The sequence below is a fragment of the Anneissia japonica genome, unplaced genomic scaffold (assembly GCF_011630105.1).
Source record: "Anneissia japonica isolate Jap-2015-1 unplaced genomic scaffold, ASM1163010v1 scaffold287834_len5846547_cov211, whole genome shotgun sequence".
NCBI lineage: Eukaryota > Metazoa > Echinodermata > Crinoidea > Comatulida > Comatulidae > Anneissia > Anneissia japonica.
The window spans coordinates 865,275-893,075 of NW_022704992.1; the positions used below are offsets into that span (position 1 = coordinate 865,275).

At 34.8% G+C, this 27,801-nt stretch overlaps 2 protein-coding genes across 2 annotated transcripts in view; both read left to right on the forward strand.

Moving 5' to 3' along the window:
• The window catches only part of LOC117104930, a 32,793-nt gene extending 18,477 nt beyond the window's left edge, over nucleotides 1-14,316 (forward strand). The window contains exons 13-26 of the mRNA XM_033245882.1: nucleotides 290-399; nucleotides 994-1,140; nucleotides 1,704-1,853; nucleotides 2,260-2,422; nucleotides 3,328-3,441; nucleotides 4,418-4,527; nucleotides 5,303-5,527; nucleotides 5,678-5,785; nucleotides 5,974-6,152; nucleotides 6,387-6,479; nucleotides 7,992-8,126; nucleotides 8,842-8,964; nucleotides 9,877-9,964; nucleotides 10,337-14,316. Of these exons, the coding sequence (XP_033101773.1) occupies nucleotides 290-399; nucleotides 994-1,140; nucleotides 1,704-1,853; nucleotides 2,260-2,422; nucleotides 3,328-3,441; nucleotides 4,418-4,527; nucleotides 5,303-5,527; nucleotides 5,678-5,785; nucleotides 5,974-6,152; nucleotides 6,387-6,479; nucleotides 7,992-8,126; nucleotides 8,842-8,964; nucleotides 9,877-9,964; nucleotides 10,337-11,470 (2,879 nt within the window). The 3' untranslated portion in view covers nucleotides 11,471-14,316. The remainder of the gene's footprint in view (nucleotides 1-289; nucleotides 400-993; nucleotides 1,141-1,703; nucleotides 1,854-2,259; nucleotides 2,423-3,327; nucleotides 3,442-4,417; nucleotides 4,528-5,302; nucleotides 5,528-5,677; nucleotides 5,786-5,973; nucleotides 6,153-6,386; nucleotides 6,480-7,991; nucleotides 8,127-8,841; nucleotides 8,965-9,876; nucleotides 9,965-10,336) is intronic.
• A 2,332-nt stretch (nucleotides 14,317-16,648) lies between these two features.
• On the forward strand, nucleotides 16,649-27,799 carry LOC117105061 (lysosomal acid phosphatase-like). The gene is made up of 10 exons (XM_033246074.1): nucleotides 16,649-17,739; nucleotides 18,143-18,238; nucleotides 18,702-18,950; nucleotides 19,579-19,671; nucleotides 19,870-19,956; nucleotides 20,512-20,662; nucleotides 22,724-22,806; nucleotides 23,984-24,093; nucleotides 24,645-24,844; nucleotides 25,702-27,799. The coding sequence occupies exons 1-10, from the start codon at nucleotides 17,614-17,616 to the stop codon at nucleotides 25,887-25,889; spliced, it is 1,383 nt and encodes a 460-aa protein (XP_033101965.1). The 5' UTR covers nucleotides 16,649-17,613; the 3' UTR covers nucleotides 25,890-27,799.
• The last annotated feature ends 2 nt before the right edge of the window (nucleotides 27,800-27,801 follow it).

The window sequence follows — 27,801 nt, forward strand, 5'->3', positions numbered from 1 at the left end:
TTATACACAGCCCATGTGTGAATGCAAATAGTGGAACACAAGCTATGCGGCTCGATTCCAGTAGATACAGAAGATATTTTGTCATTCTTAACATGTCCTATGAAATTCTTACACACAGCACTAATCCGTGAATTTATTTTTATTACCAAATTGTTCATATTTAAACAAGTACATGTTTCTATTTGTTTGTTTTGTGTTTAATTATAAATAAATAATTAAAATAATAATATTGATGATTATGAAAGATCAAACAAATGTCTGATGGTATATAATTTGTTTGCCTTTTCAGCATCCCAAGGGATTTCTATGTTAGAGGTGAAGTTGCAAGTGAAGGTACCACCACAAAAGGAGAAAAAATTCATGACATACATTCGAAAAAACAATAACATACAAATACTGGTAAGTTTGTACTTCGTGGTCGGGGGTTTCGAAACTCAGGCTGTACAAGTCGCGTGTGTCTTTGGGCAAGACACACTATCGGCGTTCGTCACTCTCCCAGCAATATCAATAGGTACCGGTATATGCTGGGAAAGTAAACGGACTCCAGTCAAATCCATCAAAGCATTGAACATTCTGGCCCCAAGAAAGGGAGATGGGCACTTCGGACCTGTACAAGCTCAAATACACCTTTTATAAATTGTAAAAAAAAAATCAATTTTAAGGTTCACAAAATACATCAGATCTTGACATCTCCATGAAGGCATACCAGAGATCCAACTAATTATTTCTATAAAGTAAAAATATAGGACTATGTGAGTTCCTACCTTTACTCCTAGATAGGCTTTGAGTTTTCAAACAAAGGCTGGCACTGACCACACTGCTTGCGTTCCTGGACAAAAAGTTACTCTTCTTCACCATGAATTGGTGCTTGGTAGGAGGTGAATGATTCAGAATGAAATTGGTGGTGCTTAGCAGGAGTGAATGAGGTTACATTATTGTGTATGGTATCATTTATTCAAACATCTACTAGCATGTTCTATTTTTTTGTGTTAGGTTGTTACTAGTATGATGTCACGTCTTCAGCTTTTCATGTGTTTCAAAATTCTACAGAAGCACTTGTTGTCTGGGGATATTTTGTCTCCCGGCGTACCACCAGTACCACAGATGATTGCTAGCCCTCAACCATCCAATTTGATAACGGTTTGTTTTCAATTTCACAATATTATATTGTATATATTTTTATTATACTTTACTAGTGCACTGTATCTACTTGTCTTTTACATACTGTACTTTGTTTGAATCATGATGTAAATTATGCAGCATGATTGGCTTAGATACTATAATACATACTCCCAAGTATCGAAATGCACACCATCAGGTCGGGATTCAATATTTCGACATTAATTATCAGGAATAAAAAATTATCCATATTTGCAAGCTTATATGCACAAGTACCAAACAAAAGTGTTTGAACAATCAAAACATTACCCCATGTAGGTGACATAGTTATGAATAAACTAAAGATCAAAGCATCCTTACCCTACTGATCAAAGTTATCTACAAAAAAGAAAGCTCCTTTGAAGCTTTCAGCTCATTGTTAAGCAATAGGTGTAGCCTACGTATAGCAAATGCTTCTATAAACAATAGTATAGACCATATTTTGCGAACTGTCAATAATGTTAGTATTAGAAAATATTAAACCTAATAACATTCCCCATCTAGAGTATTTAACAATGACTACTACTCCTTGCTTTCACATTCAGAAGCTGGATGAGTGTCAGTCAGAAGCTGCTGATAAGATTTTTACTTGCATGGAGACAGAGTTAATGATTCCAAGTATCAGCCTACTACATGGTCCTCCAGGGACTGGTAAAACACGGACCATTATCAACATTATTGAAAGAATTTTGAAAGTAAGATAACATTTATGTATATGTGTTACACTGTAATAATTGATTCCATGCACTATTTGTATAGCTGGCACATCGACTCGGAAACAATGGCATATCTGGAGATATTAACATGTGCTAGGCTGATGGATGTGCAGGATGAAAATGTGGGTAGCGTGGTGTCCTGCAGTAATTCAAGTGCAATAACGTAATTGTTATACATGCAATTATTCAGTAGGATGAGGTAATTCATGTAAAAAAATCACCCGCATGTCATTGACATGCAAGTATTATAGGCTGTATTTTTCAAAAATAAATATAATGAAATAGTATATGATTGTATTTATAAAATATGTTGTGCTTAGACAATTTTATAATGTTTTAAAAATAAAATTATGAATTCATAAGCGAATGAAATTAATTTTAACAGAAAACAAGACCAGTAGACAACACCAGGCTACATCAAAACATCAATATGGAAAACCGTTCCAGAATTATTGTGTGTGCTCCATCCATTATAGCTGTTGATCGACTGATGCTGAAAGTTGCAAAGATGTGTTTGGAAGACGAGGAACAGTTTGGCAATGGAATACGTTAGTTCTGTTTTTGTTCTGTAAGAAGCAAAATAATAATAGTAATTATGTTTTGCTTCATATAAAAATAAGTATAATCTTTATTATAAGTCAGTGGTGATATCATCACTTTCATTTGCACTGAATTTTCCTATCCCTGACTGATCACTAATTCAATTTTTTGCATCTCATGTGCAAAACGCTCAAAGCTGGGGTGATTTTGCTACAGCACATCGCGATAGAATATTTTGTTGCTAGGCCAAGCTATGAATGCACACAGCAAACCTAAATCTTGCTCTACAGCGCTGGTTAACATGAATGAAGCCTAGACCATCCTAGGCAATGCCTCAAAAGGCATAATGGTTATGAGATAACCAGGTGATTGACTTACAAAAAACTGAAAAATAAGACAACACTGAAATAATTCATAAAAATTCATTTTAATCTATTAAACAAATGTGTACCAGAAGGTTAGGCCTACCTAATAAACTTCATTAACCACAATCAATTTATCAGTCTTCTTTGTATCGCGAAGATTTGGGAAGAGCTGTGTGAAGAGTGTCAGTGCGCGTACTAACAAATCATTCTAGTATGTGCAGATAATGTACACGTACAGTGATCACTTAACCGGCTACCGCAACCAGCCGTTTGATTTATGATTACCATATGTAAGGCAACCGCTTTGCAACACAGCATGGCCATACAAAGGTGACTGACCTTTTTTTGATATTTTTAAATGTTTTTGTTGCAAAATTTTAAAGATAATTTAAAGTATATTTATGGTCATTTATGTTTTAGCTTTTAATTCCATTCTGTAAATGGCGGGTTTCCCGCTGTTAAATGTGATTGTAAGTAAATAAATGAATATTAATGTTGATTACCTTATGAGAAAATACTTATATTTTAACATTATTATTTCTGTATAGATAATCCAAAATTCAACTGTGGTTCATACAATATTGTGCGTGTGGGTAACAGTGTGGATAACAGGTGTATGCGATACCAGCTCACCACTATTGTAAACCAACAAATGCAACATGGTAAGTTACAAATGCAACAAGTGACTGAGAGTGCGTTCACTTGTTATTAGATAGATAATGTAGACAACTTAGATGTTCAGAGAATTTTGAGACCGAGGGCAAGTAAGATATCAGTATTCAAGGGCTATAGTAAAGTATTTGCTAGATGCAATGTTCCCTGAATGCACTTTGGCTAGAATGTGCAAAGCAGATTCAATTAAGAAATTGAATTTGGTTTCCATATTTTCATGTGCTCGGCTATCACACTTCATGTTCTGTCACAAAATGTATGCCTACTGTGTGACAATGCATGGTCTATAACAATAACAACTCTCCCTGACTGTGGCCATGTCCAAAATTCTATAACAAATTTAAGATGGCTGATGGCACCAGAGGCGGATCCAGAGTTGTCCAGAAGGGGAGGGGGTGAAAAATGGGGCCGATTGAGATAATACTGCCCCAGGGGTCCGGGGGAAATGTTTGTGTTCCAGATGCCCGAAAATAGCCTCTAAAGGCGTTTTAGGCGCTCAATTTTTTCGTTTTCTTTCTTCTTTTTTTTCTTGTTTACCTTCCAAAAGGAAGTGGGGGGGGGCCCTGCTGGCACCACCCCCCCCCCCTAAATTCGCCCCTGCACACGATCATCTTAAAATTCCACCTCCCCATAACGCACTATTAAATGCCAGAAGGCTCTCTTTGTTTTACCCTATGTCTTGTAACAACCAACTATTTTGTCTAAGCCATCTTTTTCCCACTTTCATGTGCCATGATCTTATATAAATTGTCACAAACCTCACTCTAGTCTTTTTTGCCTCCTGGTAAACATATTCCCTATGAGGATTGAACTTAAATTGGTTATGACAATTTTATAGTCTATGCAAATGTACAGGAAGGGCATCAATTAGCAAGAAACTTTTTTTTTTTATTTTGAAGCTATTGAAGTTTTGAATCTATGTGTGTAAAATATGTATTGATATGAATTATTATATTTGAAATCTAGCAATTAAAAAAGATAACAATGTGGAAATTGCTAATTGCCAGAAAAAGCTTGATGAAGCAATATTACGCAGTGCATGTTTAAAGCTCAGTTCTGAAGCAAGTCCGGTAGAGGTAGGTAAATTATTTGTTGTAGTACGGTAGTCTAAAGCAAAGATGTTGAGTCGCATGGGTGACATAAGACTAGCCTTATATGTTGGTTGGCTTGCCAAAATGTTTTCTGTGAGACATGGGTTGTTTATTGTCCGGTTTTCTTGCTTTTGTAATGTAGTTGGTTTATATAGTGCTTTATACCGAAGTCTCAATGTGCTCGAGGTGTGGATTAACTTGTACAATAACTTGCTTCTCCCCTAAGGGTTTCTTTGTGCCTGAGCTACCCGGAAAACCTGCACCAGCTACGTGTATCTCTTGTCTGTTCACAACAAGGGCTTAGCTCAATACGCCGGGGTAACCCCCTACTCATCTGAAAAGATGTTTTGGTTCTTTAAAGTGCACATGAGCCAAACTGTGTACATTGGGCCTACGGTTTAGCGTCCTTATCCAAGAAGACTTGTTCCACCACCAGAACCAGATGAGTATGCTGTTCAAACCAGCACCAACCAATAGGTGTTTAGCTTGCCTGTTGACTAAGAATCTAAAAAGAAAAAGATGTTTTATGAGAATCTAATGATCAGTGGAAGTTTGCACTCATTTATATCATGGAGGAATAAGATGAAATAAAGTTATTCCTCTATGTTTATATGTAGGTATACCATCAATAGCAAATCACAAGAGAGATACCTCAGGATTTTTACACTTACTGAACAAGTGGCATAGTTAAGCATGAATGCATGCTCATTAAAATCTGTAACCAAGTGTCATTTTTCTGATTTTGTACTTTATTATATAGTGTAAACAAGCTGAAGACAATATAGACTGTTTAGAAAAAGAGTTAAAAGATTTGAAGAAGAAAAGCATCGAGGCAATTGTTTCTGTAAATAAACAAAATATGCAAAAAGAAATACTTAAGCGTGCTGATATCATTTTCTGCACTTTAAACGGTAGTGGCTCCACCTGTTTGAATACACTTAAAACAAGTCGACATCCACATTTCAAGTATGTGATCGTAGATGAGGTGAGTAGGATATTCTGTAATTATAATTTTCATTGTAATTAGTATTATTGATGTTACCATTCAGAATTTTGAGCTCCCTTCTGACATCTGGAATATTAATAGTTTGACCATCACCACTCATTAAATGATTTTTTAATTTCTTTTTTCTAGGCATGCCAGTGTACTGAATTAGACACACTGATTCCACTACAGTTTAAAGTGTCTAAGCTACTACTTGTTGGTGATCCTCAACAGCTCACAGCCACAGTGTTGTCAGAGGTTAGTGTTCTTAAACAAATAAATATAATCATTAAACTTTTGGTAATGTAGTTTTGTTTCTGACCAAACGTACCTCTTCCATGACTTCTGGAAAGCGGACAATGTTACTTCAAGCAAACAAAATCTTCTACAAACAATTTTGTGTTGGGTAAGCTGTTAATTATTAATTAAGTTTGCATTGTCCACAGAAAGCAAAAGAGTTTGGCTTTCAACAGTCTCTGTTTGAACGTATGTATAAAAACTTCAGAGGACAGCTGACTCTACAAAGGAACCCAGTGCACCTGTTGAGGACTCAGTATCGAATGCATCCAGAAATCTGCAGCTTTCCATCAAAGCACTTCTACAATAATAAATTAAAAACCTCTCTGTAAGTACCTGATTTACAATTTTTCCTGTCTTCTAATACCTCCGAACATTGTACTGAAGCCAATCACAGATAATTTTATGTCACTTTCTCTATTCTCCATTTTTCTTCTAACCAACTGTCCCTTTCTTCACTGCTGCTCTCTTTTTTCCAGTATTCTTCCAACTCTCCTAACCTTACTAAGCAGAATTTGCCAGAAAACAATGGATATTTCAACCGATAACTTTGTTATTACAGGCCTGAACCTACCAAAAGAAACTATGACTCCTTTCCATTTAGACCTTACTTGCTATTTGACATCATAGAAGATGGAAAAAGGTCAACAGACAAGTGAGTAAAGCATTATGCTGTTTCAGGGCCTGATATGTTAAACAGCAATACATATTTATAATGCCTTTAATTGATGCTGATGCTAATATGCAACTGCTACTTTAAATATATAATTCATTGATTGATGATTAGATAAAAGAAGAATTTGTAATATTTATAGCTAATTCATATGAATATATAAGCTGCCCTAAATATTTTTTTAGGAAACTTGTTTAACAAATATCTTAGGGTTTAAAGCCCCATTCCCGGCAAAATTTCAGTTTTTAAGAAAAATCTAATTTTTGTATAATGTTATAAAGATTTATAAATATAATACGGAATTGCTAGTTTAACTGAATTTAGACATTCCTAAGAATGAAAAAAATGTAAAATAAGACTGAAATTTGATTTTTTTTGTGTTCCACACAAAAAAAAAATGCGGATGAATTTTTTATTTTGATTTTGCGATAGGTCGTGAGAAGAAATATCGTAGGCACCGAAAACATTTGCCTATCCAGCGCTGCTAGGCTAGGCCTAGCCTTACCTCGATTTAGGTTCTGTTATCACACATAAAAACGGACGACATGATATTTTCCGTTGCTAGTATTGACACTTGTGAAATATAATATTTCATAGGAATTATTTCAAATTTGTTAAAAAACTGATTCTGACTGAGATTTTGACACTTAAACAAACATATCTCAGCCTAACCGAACGCTTAAACAAACATATCTCATCCTTAATCGAACGACCGCATTGTGCGAGATACGAAGTACAAAAACTAATCTCATTAGAGAGGGCGCACTTTATTGACTGTATAAAAGTATACGTAAAAGCGAGAGTATTCCAGTGGATTTGATCTACAACCTCTGAATTTGCCTAGTAACGATGAATTCGTCCAGAAAATGGTAATATTTTATGAGAAATAGACTGTATTTCTCATTTTTTTTATTCTTTTGCGTAAAACTAAAATTCATGCCAATATTTTTCCATGATTTATAATAACTGGAGTAATGCAAATGAATATTTTCTAAAAAAAGTCAGTTTTTAGTGAAATTTTGCCGTGAATGGGGCTTTAAGAATAAAATTACATTTTAATTAGAGCAGTCAATCCATAGATTGTATATCTCCGTCTTGTGCCTGATGAGTGTTTCCATTATTTTCTTTTATGTAAATGTGCCTGATGAGTGTTTCCATTATTTTCTTTTATGTAAAAAATCAAATTTCTGTGACCATGAAATTCCTAAGTTTTTACGTAATCTTGCTAACAGACGTCAGACAGACAAGTAGCGGTGATTACAAAGCCTCCTTGGCGGACTTAAAAATGGTTTTGCCATAAAAGTATAATTTTTGAACGCATGAAATGAAGTGAAGAGTTCCTAGTATTCCATAATTTAATAATAATATGAATCTCAAATTTTTTTGTTTCAAGTTATAATACAAAATCAAAGCCTTTTTTTATCAGGCCTTTAGACTATCACAGCTAGCATACATTTAGATGTACTGTAAATGCAATGTTTTTATTTTTGTTAGGGATATCATAAACAAAGCAGAATGTCAAATGGTATCCGCTTTAGTTTCGCTTCTGGTTGCCATTGAGAAGTTTAGAATTGGCATCATAACACTGTGTGAACAACACAAGATTTTGCTGAACGAAAAAATAAAAAGGTAAACACAAGTTTTTGTTAAATGAATATTTGCAATATCCAAAGTTTATTTGATTATCCAATAAAATCAATTGTAAGAAATGAAATAAAAACCTTAATTCAGTTTTACTCGCATTCCAAATGTATGGCCACAGAATCCTATTTGGATACTTTATAATACATTCATACAGGAGCGGATACAGAGATGTCCGAAAGTGGGAACGATAAAGGTAAAACTACCCTAGGGTCCGGGCATGCCCCCGCGACTAATTTCTGTTTTCTAGACGCCCGAAAATACCTCTGAGGCATTTTTGGCGATCAATTTTTTCTTTTATTTTTTTTTAGTATCAAAAGGGGGTGGACCCGGGGCCACCCACCCCCTCCCCAAATCTTCCCCTGTCAAATTAACACTTTGTAGATACATTTATATTTTTTTGCGCTGTACAATTATTATAAATAGAAAATGATTCAAATTGAATAATATTATTTATTTTCAACATAATTGTTGTGTGTAGTAAATAATCTTGATTAAAAAATATTCAAAATCACCTGTGAGGTTGAGGCTCAGATCCTGGGAACCAGGTATTTGGAATTGTTGTGCATATTAGACAAGGCAGGCTTAAACTTGCCATTTATCTTGGATGTAGGACATGTTTTTGCTAATGACACTATAAATAAAAATAATTTTGTATTATACAAAGGTTATTTTCTTCTTTTTTGTCTCTTTAAACTTGTAGACTGACCAACACTGATGAAAGTATTGGGCAAAATGTTGAGATTTCTACTGTTGATGGCTTTCAAGGGCATGAGAAAGATGTCATTATTTTGTTTTGTGTCAAAGCAAGAGGGAGCGGCATTGGGTTTGTTTACTAAAATATAAAAAACATAAAGCTCTTTATCAAATTTTGTGAATTGTCATAAATGAGCATGATGATGTCATACCCATATATGGGTGTGACATATATAGATGTCATTATTTTGTTTTGTGTCAGAGCAAGAGCTGTCTCTTATACACATATCACAGGTATTTGACACATAAAATTTGATAGTGTTGACTGAGCTTTAAATATTTAGGCTATGATTAGACTGCTATCCTCTCTATTTGGGGAATTGTTTAATCTGAACCAACCTGGGTTGGCTCATGTTTATCATGAAATCGCTCTCAACCCAGACAACTTAACTCAGTCAAAGTACCCGAAGGTTCAAATTTTTGACTTCTTACTCTAGCTTTTGGTCACCATTCACATTTAGCGAAACAAGCTCATGATTTTACTAGCTAAAAACCGAAAGGTCCACTGATTAATCTCAGATAAGATAGTATAATACATACTCCAAGTATCGAAATGTACGCCATTGTGTTGGGATTCAATATTTCAACATTAATTATGTCATCATCAGGAACTGATTCCTAATGATGACATAATTAATTTTGAAATATTGAATCCCAACACAATGGCATACATTATACAATTTTACTAGCTAACTTTGGTCAAATTTATGCTCCCACTGGTCAACATATACGTAGTGTGCACATTTAACTTGTTTACGGTACTAGAGATATTATTGTACACCAGACTAGAAGAATTATGAAACAAGTCATTTGGCACACTGAATTCACACAGTAGTTCTAAAATCCTGCTCACAAACTGACAGAGAGACAGTGATGAATTCCTAACTCATTGGTGGAGGTAATAATAAGCTTTTTATGTTACGATAATAATATAATGGTGATAATCATCTGGTTTTATCTGTTTTTTTTTATTTGGTTGTAGATTTGTTGGTGATTGTAACAGAATGAATGTTGCCCTTACTAGAGCAAAAATGGCCCTCTACATTGTAGGATGCTTCAGGACCCTCCAGGTATATAAAAAAATCCCATGATCTCTGTGAAATCAATTATTCCATCCATCAGTTCATTCATCAAGCCACCATCCATCCGTCCATCCATCCATTAATCCATCCATACATCTATCCATCCATTCACCCATCTATCAGCTCACCCGTCTACCAACCATTCAGTCAATGAATCCATCAATCCATGAATCGGGATTGTTCATCTGTTATTTTCTGTATATTTCTGTTGCCTAAGCTGTTGTTTTGTGTATCTTGTTTTCTACTTTTCATTGCTGCTATTAGCAGAGTATTTGTTTTCATTATTAACATGTGTGTAACTGTGTGAAATAACAGTGTATATAAGTTTGTTTGTTATATGTATTCATTGTATATTTTCAGAAAAATAAAGATTGGGGAGAGCTACTGAGAGATGCAAAGCAAAGGAAGCTGGTACTCCCTGTACGTGTTGGGCAATATGATGAAGTTGCAGAACTGTGCAGGAAGGACCCTAGGTCTCCCAGTGGTAAAACCAGAAGAGAATGTAGCTTTGAGAAAGAAGCTAAGGAAAAAGGAAAGCCTTTTGCAGAAGATAATGGGCAGGGAAAATGTCAAGCGAAAAAGGCTAGGAAGGAAGAAAGGGTGCTAGAAGAAGGTACTGGTGTACAAACTAGAAAGGAAGGTAGCCAGATAGGAGGGAGTGGGAAGGCATGCCCATGTATAGGTTCTAAGGGCCATAGTGTGGAGCCAAGGGAAACTTTGAATCTTCCCTCCTCAAGTAGGAATGTAGAATCTACATATGGAAAGAATGCTAAGGAGCTTGGTGAGGTCATAAAATCTGTAAGTTTAAAGCATCAACATGGCCCTCTTGTAAAGGAAATCTCAGGTCTACTTCCAAACCCAGATAGGAAACGAGGCAGAAGTAGTAGCCAAATAGGAGATCAGCAACATAAAAGGCAGAAACGAATTGGGACACAGGATGGAGGTACAATGCAGCAGTGTAGAATTGACACCCAAGTTGTACAACCATTGCAGAACCGTAAAAAGCATGTTAGTTGTGGCGATCTGCAGCCTAATCTAATGCAGGAGCATGGGGATGTCATGCGTGGCATTCAAGAGAGAGAACTAGTGCAGAAACGTAAAAGACATATCAGTGATGGTGATCAAGAGACCAGTCAAAGGCACCGAAATGAAAGAAGTGGCAATACTGTCAACCAGGAATGGCAGGACACCCAGAGAGACAGATCTTCAAAAAGAACTACCACTACCGTGACAGAACCGAAGCTACAACCACTCCAGCACGGAAAGAAGCGGATAGCACACAAGCCCAGAGGACAGTCGTGTGGACCCACTTCATCATGCTTTGACAGAGAAGGCCAGGAACCAAAGCCACACAGAAATGAAGGATTTCAAATTGAGGCAAGTAGATCAATGCAGTCAACATGCTCCTCTGCTAGAGTTAAGCAAGTTACATTTTCTGAAGAGACCCAAGTTCGTTTTATTGAAAAAAATGACAAGCTAGACATGAATGTGTAAACAAGTAAATTCTCATATAATTTTATATTTTAAAAAGAGGTTTGACAATGTTTGTATACTAGATATATACAGTATTTATGTGTGTGCCGAATGGTTATTAATCAAAATGTTTTCTTTTTTAACAAACCAATTAATATGTACTGACTTTTACTGACATTTTCTATGTTCATTCATCATTTTCAGAGTGACGACACTGTTGTTAATTGGTTTGTTAAAATAGGAATTTTCTTACATCGTATCTACAAATGAGATGAATGTTTTCAACTATATTAGTAACTGTTCAAATGTTTGGACTGTACCTAGGAGTATGTTAAAATCAACATATTTACATTACACTTTGGATTAAGTATGTTAGAATGAACCAGGGGCGAATCCAGAGATGTCCAAAAGGGGGGGGGTGCGAAATCGGGCTGAAAGTTGTGCCGATAGAGACAACACTGTTCTAGGGGGTCTGGGGTCATTCCCCCACAAAATTTTCGTGTTCTAGACGCCCGAAAATAACATTTGAGGCGTTCTGGGCTATCATTTTTTCTTTTTGTTTCTTTTTTCTTTTTTTTTCTTCCCAAAAAGGGGGGGGGGGCCGCAAAATCTGCCCCTGGTGAACAAAATATGTTATAGGCAGATGAGGACAAATACATTGTTCTGTTGCTCAACAGCTGTGATTAGAATATCAGGGTCGGTCAGCCAAGGAGAAATTATTATATTTTTCTGTACTATAGTGGACTTTTCTTTTAAGCCCCTTCCCTTATATTGTTACTATTTCCACAAAACGACATTAAGGAGCTTTCGATTGCACGACGACGGTAGGACGTACAGTAGAACGTAATGACCTCACTAAAAGTCATTTGCGCATGCGAGAACGTTAAAGTCACCTCGTCGAGTAGATTCTGCAGAGAATGTAGGATGCCAGGTAGGACGGTCACGCATGAGCGATTCCGTTCTAGCGTCGCATCGTCGCACTAATCAAAAGCTCCGTAATGTAAAAACATAGGTAAACATGTATTTGTGAGGCAACACATTTGCTTGTTGGACGTGCGAGTATTTCTAACACTGTTCTGATTGTTCAGTTGCTAAGTTGACACAGAGACCTCAGAAAGATCAATTGTGTATTAGTGTATATAAATGTATAACTCATCTTGAATGCAAGTAATATTAGTGGATGGCTATCCATTGCAGTAGCAGATCCAGGATTTTTTCACTGGGGTCGGAGATATACAGTACGTAGTAATCATGGACTTATGGTCATTGGCGTACTAGAAGTCTTGAAATGGGGGTGCTGATGCAGGGGGTGCAAAGGTGAAGTGGGGGGGCCCGCTCGATTATCAGTTGAGGGGCGCTAATTCACAAAATAAGGTGATTTTTAACTACTTGACCGTGATTTGGGGGGTGCGTCTTTGGTAGCAAGTAATTTTTGGGGGTGAGGGTGTGCGCACCCCACTAGATACGCCACTGCTTATGGTCTAATGGGTGGGTTGGTGTGTTACCTATTACTGCATATCCCTTATCTAAATGATTTCAGCCAGTGGTGTAACAATCAGTCACGGAGTAAGAAAATGTTGGGCCCTATGTTTATTATATCTCGATTTGCAGTGCCATGAAATTATCTAAGGATCCCCTTCAAAGTAGAATATATGCCCTACCAGGAATTACATTGTTTTCATTTGCTATTTTTAGGTGTAAATATCTATTAGATCTGTTAAAGCATGCTGTGTCTTTGGTGCCCCTTTGGACTTGATGCCTGGTGCTCAAGAGAACCCATAAGCATTCAGCGCCACTGTTTCAGAGTTGGTTAGAGATTTTTTGGCTAGTGGGGGCTTGCGCCCTCATTATCCACACTAGATCTGCCACTGATGAGTATGTAATGTAGTTTTGTATTGATTTTTCTAGTTTGATACTGCTATCTTTCAATTATAAGCCAGAGTCACATCGATTTACCCCCTCATTTATCTCTGTATATAATGATCATATAGTGGGTTTGGTGCTGTTCATGTCAATTTCCCTAAACGAGATGTGGGAATGACATAGGGATGGGCATGGGCAAAATTTCATGGTCTGAAAGTCTTGTGACACTGGCATTATGGCTCTTTTGCCTGCAGTATTTGTATAGAACGGTCTTCACACTTTTTAACTTTTGATACATTTTATAGCTCTTTTGCATGCAGTATTTGTATAGAACGATCTTCACACTTTTTAACTTTTGATACATTTTATGGCTCTTTTGCCTGCAGTATTTGTATAGAACGATCTTCACACTTTTTAACCTTTGGTACATTTTATGGCTCTTTTGCCTGCAGTATTTGTATAGAACGGTCTTCACACTTTTTAACTTTTGGTACATTTTATGGCTCTTTTGCCTGCAGTATTTGTATAGAACGATCTTCACACTTTTTAACTTTTGATACATTTTATAGCTCTTTTGCATGCAGTATTTGTATAGAACGATCTTCACACTTTTTAACTTTTGATACATTTTATAGCTCTTTTGCATGCAGTATTTGTATAGAACGGTCTTCACACTTTTTAACTTTTGATACATTTTATAGCTCTTTTGCCTGTAGTATTTTTATAGAACGATCTTCACACTTTTTAACTTTTGATACATTTTATAGCTCTTTTGCCTGCAGTATTTGTATAGAACGATCTTCACACTTTTTAACTTTTGATACATTTTATAGCTCTTTTGCCTGTAGTATTTTTATAGAACGATCTTCACACTTTTTAACTTTTGGTACATAGTTTAGCTTTTGTTTTTATATGCATGCCCATCATAGACTTAATGTTAACTACTGTATTTTTACTGTTGTACTGTAAAGTATCTGCCATTAAATGTACCTGATAACAAAAGATATGACACTCAAAAACCTATATTTGCACTTTATGTATACGTTGTTTAGCTTCCGTTTTTATATGCATGTTCGTCATAGACATGTTAACTATTGTTACTGTAGGCTGTAAACAAAACCTGCCAACAAAAGATATGACACTCGGAACCTACATTCGAACTGTATATATATTTTTTTTAAAGAAAAGAAGATTTCATGACACCTAAAACATACGTAAAAAAGCTGACATAAAGTCAAGTTGTCAAGAAATAGAAAATTTATTCCATCACTGAAAATATAAGTTTACTAACACAAAAATTAATTACCAAATCAAAGGAACCAATTTTATTCAAACACCTCTTCAAAATAACACACTTAACTAAACTATAAAAAGGAGATCTAAGTAGAGATTTTTTAACTTCTCTAAAACCATTATTACAAAAAGTTAGTAATCCATAACAATACAAATATACCTGCAGTCGACTACGTACACCAAACACTCCCACGGAACAAAAACGTCACAACTCATCTAGAATGGACAATTTCTGCTTCAACACCCTCGAATTTGAATGTACCTGTAAAGAAAATTCCGCATGCCAAGAAAATCTTATACAAAAAAATCTCGGTATACTCAAATACAAGAGACAGATGCACTTTTAGCACCTTTTTTTCTCTCTTTTGTGGTACATTTACCACTATTATTCATCCATAACATATGTTTTACATATCAGATATTCCGTCAGAGACATACCAAGGGTTGTCCCCTTACATAGTCGTTGTAATAAAAGAATATATTTACAATCAGACAAGCATATTTAAACCGCTCATATAGTGGTATAAACAACATCAGTTACTGACTCGTATAAACATGGCATGACTTTGCTTTGGCTATCAATTTTTTTTTTTAATTTATAAACGTGATGGTTGTTTTCATAGCCTATCGTTCTTCCGATCACAACAAAAAATTCACAATTTTTTTTTCTCCTTTTGCATGAATTTTACATATAAGTAAATCGTAAGTCTTAACGTACCGTTCAATACACATAATTCCATCTGACTTTAAATCAAGAACAATCATACCAGAGCCAGTGGATTTCTGATCAAAATGGTACATACGCTATGTTTATATAGGCCCTATGCATGGGTCCTTAAAATATATATATTTTTTATTTATATATCGTATATATATATATATATGTATATATATATATATTATTTATATATAGTATAAACCTAGATATATACATACATAAACACATACATTTATATATAGTATATACCTAGATATATACATACATAAACACATACATATAGATACATGCATACATATACATATATGTACATACACTACCTACACACACAATCCCACAAGTATATTAAAATATGCATACATACACACAATTACATACCGTACATATATCAATGCTTGAAGTTTGAATTGTTTGAGTTTTATTTCATAGATTTTATCAATTTTCTTTTTCCAAACACTTTTCCATTCAATAAGGTCATAGTGTAATACGATTTGCCAGTACAAAATTCCTTTCGGCATAATAATATATTTTTGTATTATATTTCTATATATAATTTTGTTACTTGCCTTATATAATGGTATCGCATCCAAACTATTATACTCCAGCATTTGAAAATCGTTTTTGTTGTGATCTACGATATTACATTTTGTAAAATGATCTTTTTGATTAGTCGACCATTCCTTTGGAATAGCGTTTTTTAGTGCCCAATATATCATGAACCAAATGCAGCGGCGGTGAATAATCACTTTTAGGACTTTGCATTCCACCAAATGGTAGGCCTACAACAGACAATTAAATGTGATAATTATAAAATATATATTCTACTCCAAGTACAACAGACAATTAAAACTTCAAGCACAACACAACACAACACATGGCCGGCGCAACCGGGAGTGGGGAGGGGGGCGGCACCCCCACTTTTTAGCAGAAAATATATGTCTATGGAGACTTGTATGATCGGAAAGAAATGCAAGAAAAGAAAGAGGGAAGAAAGAGGAGAGGGAGCCGAAAGAGAGTGTATCCAGTTCCCGACCGAGTTGCATTTTCTCGCAATTCACATTGGCGGATCTGGGGTAGGGGTTAGGAGTCCCTTGGACAAAAAAACAAGAAAAAAATTAAAAAAAATAACTTAATTCTAGACCTAAATTTTCGTGACCCGTGAGCTGAATTTTTTTTTGTTACAATAAGAAAAATATAAGTCGGGGAAAGCTCATTTCCCGCCATCTAGGAATTAAAATTTTGTCGGGGCACCCCCTTTTATTTTTGGGGTAAATCTATTCATGGGAAAAAGATTACGTATGCAACGTATGTATACCGGTTCGCACATAATAGTCCTATTTTACTGTAATAAGAATGAGAAAAATTTACCTGACCGTTTTCAAGGGGAAAGCCTTGAATTTTGAAAAACTTGAAAGCTCATTTCCCGTCATCAGGAGTCAACATTTTCCCGGACCCCCTTTCTTTTCGGGATGATTTATCGATTCGTGGAAAAAAGAATACGTAGGCCTATGCGACTACTCAATTTGTTTATGTATACGCACATAAAATAAGAAAGAGAAAAATTTGCCTGACCGCTTTCAAGAGGAGAAAACCTTTAAATTTGAAGAACTTAAAAGAAGTCGGGACTTCAGAAGTCGGGAAAGCTCATTTCCCGCCATTTGGGATTTAACATTTTCCCGCATTAGACTTTAAAATATCGGTTTAACTACTGTTTATAAATAAACATTGGCAACAATATAATGAAATAAAAAACAAATAAAAAAAATAAAAATATATCAAACAACAATTATTCCTTAAAATTAAATTGAATAACACGAATAGACACCGTCCATAAACACTTCGACAATACATATGCCTAGGCTTATGATATGAAATACATTAATTAAAATGATAGATTAAACAAATCTTTTGTACCAGTCTAAATTACATTCAAAATTATTTCCATAAATTGTTATGGAATTAGTACTGGTTACTTTAATGTTATTTAATTAATTATTTATTTATTTTTATATTAATTGAATAGGCCATACTGAATACATTGAATTGAACATACTGTTAGTATTTTACATGTTTTTATAGTGCAATAAGGTACTGTATAGAGAAGCAGATCCGGGGCGGCTTAGAAATGTATCAAAAATTATATACAGTAAACATTTTATATTTATGAAAATATGATTAATACTGTAGATAAAATTAATTTAAATATGTATAGTAATTCCTGAAATGCAACATAATATATAGTCAGTATAATAAGGTAGAGGGCGTTCTTCTTTGTTTTCACACTGGCGCAATGGGTAACCGGCAATGCAACAAGATGAATGCAGTGTCCTTGATTTTGTTGTTTATTACATTACTTCTAGATATTCCATGTAATATTTTTGCAAAAAAACATTTAAAACTGAAACAAGTGCATGTTGTAAGTATCATAAATGTATAAAAGCTTTTGTTTGCAGGAAGCATTTCCTGCCTTAACCAGGAAAGCCGAGATCACCTCTTTCGTTGAACAGGCACGGCACATTACATTTGCATGGTCCTCCTTGACAGGCCGAGGGCGAGCGATCAATCGTGTTCCTGCTTTACCGGTACCCTAGCCACATAGGCCTATATTGTGTACACTGGATAAATCCTTGTCCAAAAAGGCTTGGTTCTACTACCCGAACCCTGGGTGGGGAGCGACTCGGACCAGCACCACCTGCCTTAACCCTCTGTCACTTGGCTCGCATATTTATATATTCATACACTTCAGATATCATTACTCGGGTTAACCAGTGTAGTTATGAGACTTTTTTAACTGCAATCATTTTGTTTTTGTCCTGAAGTTATATCGCCATGGCAGTCGTTCTCCATCACACAGATATCCGAATGATCTGTATGACGAATCTACATGGCCTCAGGGATATGGAATGTTAACACAGGTAAGATATTTTGTATTGCTCATTATTTGGTACTAAGTTATTCAATTTTCTATATAATGATTATTCTTAGAAATTAAAAGAAATATTTAGAGGGCTTACAATTTTGTTATTAGTATAGTAGGCTAAATATATGTGCATAAATAATTATCATAAAGATTTTTTCTTGGATGCATCTACTATGATAAGGGAATTTTTTTTCAAAAGTTGGATTGAGATCATTGAGTAGAAACCGTAGAAATTAACTTTATAACTGTAAACTATAAAGGCCAATAGGGTTTGTCAAAAGCAAAAGGCAATAGAGTGCTTCTTCGGAGAAATGCAATGCATCTGACAGACTGCCAGTCGTGGATTTTTTCCCGCCCTCACTTTTCCTCACTCATAGACTTCAATCATCACTGCAGATTTGTGTAATATGTGTCATGAAATCATAATAATTATTTTGCAATATTTAACAATTTTACAGAAAGGCATGAAACAGCAATATCTCCTTGGACAATGGTTAAAAGATCGTTATGTGGACAACTTCGGTTTTCTCAATCATACATACATTGCAAAGGAAATTGTTATTCATAGTACAGATACACATCGCACTGTTATGTCCGCTCAAAGTAATCTTGCAGGTTTGTACCCTCCTAATGACGCCCAGGTCTGGAACGAAGAAATACCTTGGCAACCAATTGGGATTTTCACATACCCGGGTGATCAAGACCGTGTAAGAAGACCACATTTTTTATATAGTATATCAGACTAGCTTTTCAAACTAAATTTTTTTTTTTTTAGTGATTGAAGTTGTTTTTACCTTACTTTTAGTACTGCTTTTCTCTCCTTGCTGTAGATTGAATCTTCACCTTTTTCTTTCTTTTCAAGAGAAGTTTGATCTGCTTATTTTCCTTTTGCCTTCTGAGGAAGTTAGCTGGGTCTATGGGTGAAGTCCTGTTGCCCTATGGGACCTAAAGCAATTTCTCCACTTCTTGGTTTGACGATTGTCTGACAGGTGGCTTAAACCCCCAGTGCTCCAGCTCCTCCCTATCTGCCAATGGCTCCATGTAACTGAAACTAGCATAATTTTTATTGGGTGTTTTTTTTTCTTTTTTCTAAATGGTATCAAATCCACCAAGTAAACTGAGTTATATCCTTTGGCTTCTTTGTGAATTATTGAGGCACTGAGAAGTCATTAGAAGCTATCACTTTGTAGCCTTATTTACGATTGCCTGTGGGTATTCTTTTTCATATTTTCTGATATCATGAATGTGTGTGGCCAATGGGAACATTTTTCCAGTTGTCCCTGTTTGTCACTGTTGCGTCACTGTTGCTTCTACCATTGTTCCATTTTTTTTTAGGTTTTAACATTTCATGCTCCATGTCTGAAACGAGATAGACTGATGGAAGAAAAATCACATCCGCTCTATAATAAATTCATTGAAAACAACAAGGTAATTTTTGTATCACATTTACATCTAGTTCATACATTCAACTATATAACATATATTGTAAATATTATTCTATATTTATTATTCTTTGTATTGTATTATATTAGTATAGTCATGAAATCATAATGAAAAGAATATATTCCATTTATAGTTTTATTATTCCATTTAGTGGTTATGTATCATGTCATTTTCTTACTACAGGAAAAAATAGACTACATCATTGCTCATGCAGGAGTTGACAGGAATATTAAATCGTTAGGACAAGTTGCTGATGCATTATATTTTGAGGTTTGTAATATTGGATCCACTTTAAAATGCTCAGTAGAAAAATACTTTAAAAGGACCCCAATCAAACATCATTAAAATGTATTGTATTGGACATGGAAATTAAAACTTACAATCTTTTGGCTCGAAAACCCTTTGTATTTGAAAGCCCAATGCCGATTAAACCTCAGCATAAAGTGGAGTGGAGTTGAATAGCGTGGTAGTTAAGATTTTTGGCTTCTAATCGCACTGCGTTAAATTCCTGTCACAGCAGAACTTTTTCTCAAGATTAAAAAGGAACTCCACTCCATAAGCCTCAATAGCAGACTTGGTTTATAAAGCATCGTTCCATGTTGTAAGTGGTACTTGCTTTGGATGTGAACGAAAAAAAAAGTACACTGGAAATGTCACTTTATGCCCCCCCCCCCCAAGAAAAAAAATCCTGCCTTAGATGCATGGTATTGCTTTTGCTTAATACTCTGTAATAGAAGGATACACATCCTATTATGTCTACAATATATGTATAACAATTCTCAAATTTCACGTATGTTAACCAATTCAAATTTTGATTTTTATCAGAATGAAGATGGTCGTAACTTACCTCCTTGGACATTAACAGATGTTGTTGGATGGGATGGTACTTACTATAAGTGGTTAATGATGCTAAAAGACTTCCAGTATTCTGCTATATATCAGAATACAAGTACTGAATTGAAAAAGTTACTTGGGGGTATGTGTTAAAACATCTTTTTTTCAAATCATCTTTGTCTTATGTGCGGATCATCTGTAACCCGCCGATTTACTACTGAAATAAAGGTACAAACTGTAAACAGGAGATCTTATACACCCGACATACAAAAATTGTCCTAAAGTCTTCTCAAACTCAGGGGCCGTCTTATACGAGGATTGCTTAATACACAGCATATACGGTGAATAATGTATGAAAGTTAAACATCATCCAAACAAAATTCCTGGAAAATGTTATGTTTTTAATTTTAAAATTCCTATACTTACTGTATGCTACAGCCGAGTTCGCATAAGTCGAATCTAATGGGACTGGCATAAAAAGTTCGAGTTATACAGATTTCGACTTGCACATTTTCGAAAAAAAAATATTAACATAGAACAATACTATGTGTACTCAATGCCCACAAAATCGAATTTCACGCAAAACCGAACATTTTCTTAAGTCCCAAAATCATTCCTATTCTTCTTTTAATAATAAAATACTTTCCGAAAACATTAAACTCCCTATTCCAAATCTCAGACGATTTGTCCAATTCAGGACGGTAACACTCACTCGAAAAACCAGACGATAGTTTAACAACATCGTTCAACGACAAGCATACCAGACGCTGTGAAAACGAGACGCTTAGCTATACTCGCATTACCATGGAGATTATCTGTTAATTAACACGACACACCAGTAGAAGTTTTCTTGGTTAATTATGAAGTGAAATTTACGCATTCCAGTGTTTTAATAAGTGTATATTCTTGCTTTTAATCCTTAAAAACCATTTGGAATCAACCTGCAATAAAGACGGAACTCTACAAAGCAAGTTTCTACTGGTTACTCTTTTCAGTAGACGTCTAATTCAAATTCGTTAGATTCGTCGGTGTAAATTTCAAATGCACCTCATTCATTCTTTAAAATCAAGACGCTTTTCAAAACATATTGCTAATTTAATTACGGAGGAAATTTGTAGAGAATAAAATATAATTTGTTACGTTTATTTAGATTTGATTCTAAAATATACCACGAGGGTTTCTTATTTGCTTTTTGTTTTGTTTTATAAATTTGTTTAATTAAAACATTCTTGATTACACCGAGTTTGTTTCTGTCACGCACTATGAAACTTTGGGCGATCTGACGTCATCATAGCCGAAGCACATGTCTAGTCTGCAAAACACCCCACGAAAATGGACCAATTGGCGGGCAGGCAGAGTTTTTGGGGGCGCAACCTTTTCTATTTACAACTAGACTGCCGACCAGCAAGTGGCATTGCCCAACGAAGAATGTGTGCTAGAAAAAACATAATCAGACCTAAAGAAATGCACGCAAAAACAATATAAAAGTCGCATCAGTTTTATTGGTAATAATTAAATTTGCTGAGCAGTACAGCAAAACAACAGGTACTGTACGTATTATTAAATAATGTGTTGAATTTGCGTAGGCTAGGCAGTCAAAAGTATCCAGGGCTTTGATAAATTAATTAAATAGCTAGGCCCTGACTACAACAATCTTGTTCGAAATGGGTTCAGTACAAGTTTTACAAACTAAACTTGACGAAAAACTGAACATTAGAGCCGGTCCGGAGGGGTGTCTGTATTGTGAGAATAGACTGCAACTTACGACATACGATCATGCGAGCCAAGTTCCACAGCGCGCTGTCTGAGATGTTAGTTTGACATGGCTAACTTGTTGCCGTACAACAAGGATTGAACTTCGTATTTTCCCACGGCTGTGTATTTTTCCCACGTGCGCTACTAAATTTGGAACTTCGACTTGCGTGGTTGAAATTACTTTAAAATCGGCCTATCCCTGTCTCTTATACACATCTAGATGTGTATAAGAGACAGAAATTCGACTTATAAAAATTCGAATTAAACAAACAATTTACACAGTAATACATAGGAAAGAATTGGGACTTTTTCAAAAATTCGACTGACGCGAATTTTCGACTTAAACAGAGTCGACTTTGGCGGACTCGACTGTAATAACTTTTCTTTTAAAACAGAACAAGTCTTTATTAAGAAAACATATTTAAACACATTTTTACTCTTTCCTAAGGTTCTCTTTTGGGAGCAATGGCCTCTCACTTCCGTGATGTTGGAATGAATGTGCCGTCACCCAAGCTTTACATGTATTCTGCAGTAGGTTCTCGATGTCATATGCTACCTCATCACAATACCATGTGACAATTAAGTTACTACCAATTGGCCATTATGACTGAGTTTATCATACCTTTTGGGATTATTATTAGTCTAACCCCGGTATTCTTAAAACGAACTTTACTTGTAGTTCGACTAAATGACGCGAACCTCCACTAAAATGACACCTCCGCAGGCCGATTTTTTTAGTCAGCCTAGGGTCAGGCTAAATCGCCGACTTGAAATATTTACCCCACTAAAAACATGTTTTTTGTAACTCACTATAAAGTGAAACGAAGAAAAACGATTGTATACGCAGGTTTGATATATCTTCGGTGTGTTAAACAAAAGAGACATTAAGTTCAGCTTCTAAAAGGAGAAATTAACATGTTTCTTCCAGTCACATGCGATAGTTCCTGATTTGCACGAAATCCCCTCGCGCTGCAGTCACGTAGCTTCGCCATAACAACAACAAAGATGGCGCCGCCCTCGCTCGGGCTCAACTATAACAACTATAACAGTTCTCCATAGAAAGCAAATTTTCAGTGACTGTTCAAATTCGAATTATGAGGAAATACGTTTTTGAACCACAGACGGCAGCTTAATATTCATCCGCATTATCTCTAAAATTTTGTCTGCTATTAAAATTAGCTCTTTTCATTGGTTAGTTTGATAGTTGTTGCTTGCCAGTCGTCTTCAGTTTAACTAAAACTAGGACTTGATTTAGTCGTAGTTAAAACTTCGACTACGTTGTTTGTGAATACAAATTGAGGTTGAAGTTGAAACTAAATGAAGTTCTAGTTCGAAGTTCGACTAAAGTTTGTTTTAAGAATACGGGCGTAAGTCTAATGTTTTTTTAGCTAACCATCTTTTACCACGTTTTTGTCTTAATTCAAACCACTGGCCTAGAATCAGTGGTTAAAATATCGATAACAGCTTTAAAGTGGCCTTTTTTCAAACATCAAGTATTTGGGGTCTTCTTTATCAAAAAGGAAAATCTGAACCTAAACTTTTTTAGGTGGTTAATCTTTGTATTAATATTCAAACTTACTTAACTGTTAATTTTCCAAATAAGTTCATTTAATAATAAAAATAATAAAATCTTTCGTTTCTTCATTATAGATATTTACATTTAATTACAGTACTAACATTTTAATTAATAGTTATTGTATTTTTCCAGCATGATTCAAGTGTAAGCAGTCTGCTAAGCAGTCTGAATTCTTTTAATGATAGACTGCCTCTGCCAGCATCGTGTATTCTTGTTGAACTGTATCATAATGTTGCTGAAAAGTGAGTATTTTTTGTTAAAGTATTTGGTTTATATACAGTAGAACCCCTATAGAGGGTAGGAGAATAACCTATACCGTAACTCACAGCGTCATTTTGCTGAATTGTGGTAAGTAACCCCCTACTCTTCCGAAAGATGTAATGGGTTCTTTTAAAGTCCACACAAGCCAGATGTGTACACAGGACCTCCATTTTAAGTCCTAATCCGAGATGACTAGGTTCTACTAACAGAACCCTGAGCGAGGACCGGCTGTAACCAGCGCTGATGTTAAGGCTGTAGTTAGCAGCGCCCTTGCCTTACCGCTTGGCCACTTGACTCAACACCTGGGATAAAAATGTGGGGGTCCCAAAACTTGGCTTCTATTTATCCAACTTGGACATAGAGACAGCTGTATTATGTGCATTGATATCAATGTAGTGTATGCCAAATTAGTAATTTTAATTGATAAAAGGAGTTGGAACCTGTCATTGATTCTTTGTGTCGTGCAGTGTTATTGATTCATTCTATGTTATTCATAACCAAATATCATTTATTCTTTGTATCTGCATTGCAGTTCTTTCACTGTAGATGTACTATATAGAAATGAAACAAATCGTTTAGTCGAACTTCAGATAGGCCCAAATGGAAACAAATGTGATAAACACTGCCCGCTGGAGGAGTTTTTGAAATACGTTGATTCAGTTACTCCTCATGACTTTGAAAAAGAATGCAAGATGCATATACATCATGCTGAGCCTTTAGAATGGAACACAGGTAGGAATATTGAGGTGCAGTTCATAAAGTACTTACTTTTTACTGCCACTACTCCATAGAGTTATAACAATGAAGTTACTACTCTGTATGAACTAAGCAAACTAGGTGTTTCGTTTAGAGCACTCAAATTATCTGTAATATTGCTCCATAAATGAAATTTGCAGTAGATTCAGTTCAATTCAATATTGCAATTGTTGTAGATTATAACAGGAGTCCCAGTTTGGAAGAAAAGCCTTCCATGAGGTCTTGTTGAGTGAGCTATTATAACATATTTAATTTTGTTTTGCTGTGCATGATCATACCCATCAGCACTGATATTAAAGTAGTAAAAACATGCAAATAATATAAATTTGTGGCCGATGGGTTATTTTCCCCGTGGTGCTTGCTTGTGGGAGTCCATGACTCCGGGAGACTTGGGACCCCTGCTGTAGTTTACCAGATTGAACTTACTTTTTCTAATCTAAACACCTATAACCTATATTATAGGTACATTAATCTTCTTTACACAGCATTATATTAATATCTAATACATAATATATTTTAATTCGTAATTAAATTATATTCGTAATTGAATATATTACGGTTGAACTTGCCTAAGTCAAATTCAAAATGCCATTGAAATATTGTTCGACTTGGATAAAATTTGACTTACAGATAGTTAGTTAATGGAAAACACAACAATTTTGCATGTAAAATAAGTTCGACTTAGAAATTATTCGACTTAGGCAGTCGACTTAGGTAAGTTTAACCGTATTTTTTAAAAATCATTAAGTTTGTAGATATTTAAATATTTGATTAAATGATTTGTCAAGTATATTTTAATATGTATTACATCAAATTTGTTTTTTTAACACTAGGTTGGTTGATCTTTAGTGTGGTTTTTACGATGTTCCTCATCCTAGCAGTTACAATGTGTATATTAACAATAATAACGGCATGCAAAGGTCCAGTTTACAAGCCGCGAAATCGACTTCAACCAATTGACTTTCATTTGCTGGGCAACGGGCTGAGTGAATCAGAAGATGAGGCTGTGTTCGACGCTTAGTATCGTTACATAATTTCCATCTACTGGGGAACGGACTAAGTGAATCAGATGAGATGAGGCTGTGTTCAACGCTTACATTATGTTTAGTGCGCTGCTTATTCTGAAGAGTAGCTAAATGGAACATTTAAAGTATTTATTACATTACAGTATATACCTCCACCACAAGTGTTTTTTGTACCAAATTTTCTGTGGGACAAATCTAGATCTTTCCCTTGTCGGCCAATGTGCCAAAGTATATTATTTCATGAAAAAAGGGTATTTTCTGGTCAAATTAAATTTTGAGATTGAGTAATTAGAGATTTGAACTAAGGAAAATTGACTTCCACAGGGTGCTCAACCAATTGTTCACAAATTCACTACTATTGCTACCATATTTAAATACAATTTTTCAAATGGGTGATAATATGGTAATTATTGGTTGTAATTAACTTATATATATTTTTACTTTACCATGCAAACCTTCAAAGAATAATTAGCATATTGCTGTTTATATTTGTATGTTTGTGAATTTTTCATTACCTGTTTGATGTGATAGTATGTACTTTGTGTAGATAGTATGTAAACAGTTAATTTTAGTATTAATATATTTATAATAGTTTGTCATTCCTATTGTTAGTGTGGTAAAACTGTTTACTACTTAAAGGTGATTTTGAATTATCCAGAGTTGTTGTAATTCATTATCTGAAAAAACAGCATCTGTAAATAATGTCATTAGGGAAAAGTATAAATATATGCTAAAGGCAAGTTGTATTTATGTAAAGTAGGGGTACTCTTAAATAAAGGGCAACAAGGTGGGTAATATAGCATATAATACAATGTCAAGAAAGCATTTGGTTTGGGGGTAAATACTTAATATGTGGCAAAGACAAACCAAACCAGTCACCTGTTTTTGACAAAATTTTGGAAATCTTTTTTATTGTACTAAACTAACCTTTATATATCTATACATAATACTATGCTGTTATTGTCCCCTTCTTCAATGCTAAAACAAAAATTTTAACCATTTGGTGATGGTCTCTGCCTAAGACGTGCCCAAAATGGTAAACTTTGAAGGCTGATTTCTCAATTATTATTTTTGAAACAGCTGTTCGTTTAAACTCTTATAACTTCATAATGAAATGTCGGATTTAAATGATTTCTTTTACCATTTCATCACTCATTTTACTTTTTAAATCTGTATTAATAACTAAAAATCGATTTTAGCGACGAGTGACTAGTTTGGCTTTTCCTTGCCACATATGCTGTTTCAACTTGTAATGATGCAAGTGTCAAATTTTGAAACACTAATAATCAAGGTTTTAAATGTAAACTAAAAAAAATGGATTATTGTGACTTAAGTGCAATATTAAATACAGCTTCCTTAAATAATTTGGACGTTATTATAATAGTACTGTATTTTATTTATGAATTTATTGTAATTTAGACGAGACTTTTTTTATGCCAAAACCCACCGCCCGCCAATAATGTTGTTTGGGCAATTAGCGCATCCGCCGCCATGAAAAAATTTGAACTTCAGAAAAATATAAAAGGTTTTTTTTTTATTACGCCCACCGCTGCCTTGAATTGCCCAAAAATAAGATGTCTTGCCTAAATTTATTCAGATATGTAGTTGTATAAATTCTGTTTACATTCAACAAAAAAAATTAATTTTATATTATCACCAATAAAAATTAATTTTATATTATCCTCCATATGGATGTTTTTGGCAAAACGATTTGCTGAATAACAAAACAACACTTTATTTTTTATTTGCTCTTCTCTAAAAGTATGTTCACGAAAAAAGGTATAGAAAAAGTCTCGCAATATAGGTTTATGTCTTTAATTTGGACGCAATTCTGTTAATTTGGCTGACACAAGATCCAGTAAAGCTTTATTTTAGCATTCTCATTAAAAAATAAGTACAGAACTAAGA

Bases quoted from the DNA above. Each gene is read 5' to 3' on its own strand.
- LOC117105061 (XM_033246074.1), top strand. From the start codon at position 17,614: ATGGGTAACCGGCAATGCAACAAGATGAATGCAGTGTCCTTGATTTTG. The intron at 19,957-20,511 runs GTTTGTAATATT...GATTTTTATCAG, and splicing joins CTGATGCATTATATTTTGAG to AATGAAGATGGTCGTAACTT. The intron at 22,807-23,983 runs GTAGGTTCTCGA...GTATTTTTCCAG, and splicing joins AGCTTTACATGTATTCTGCA to CATGATTCAAGTGTAAGCAG.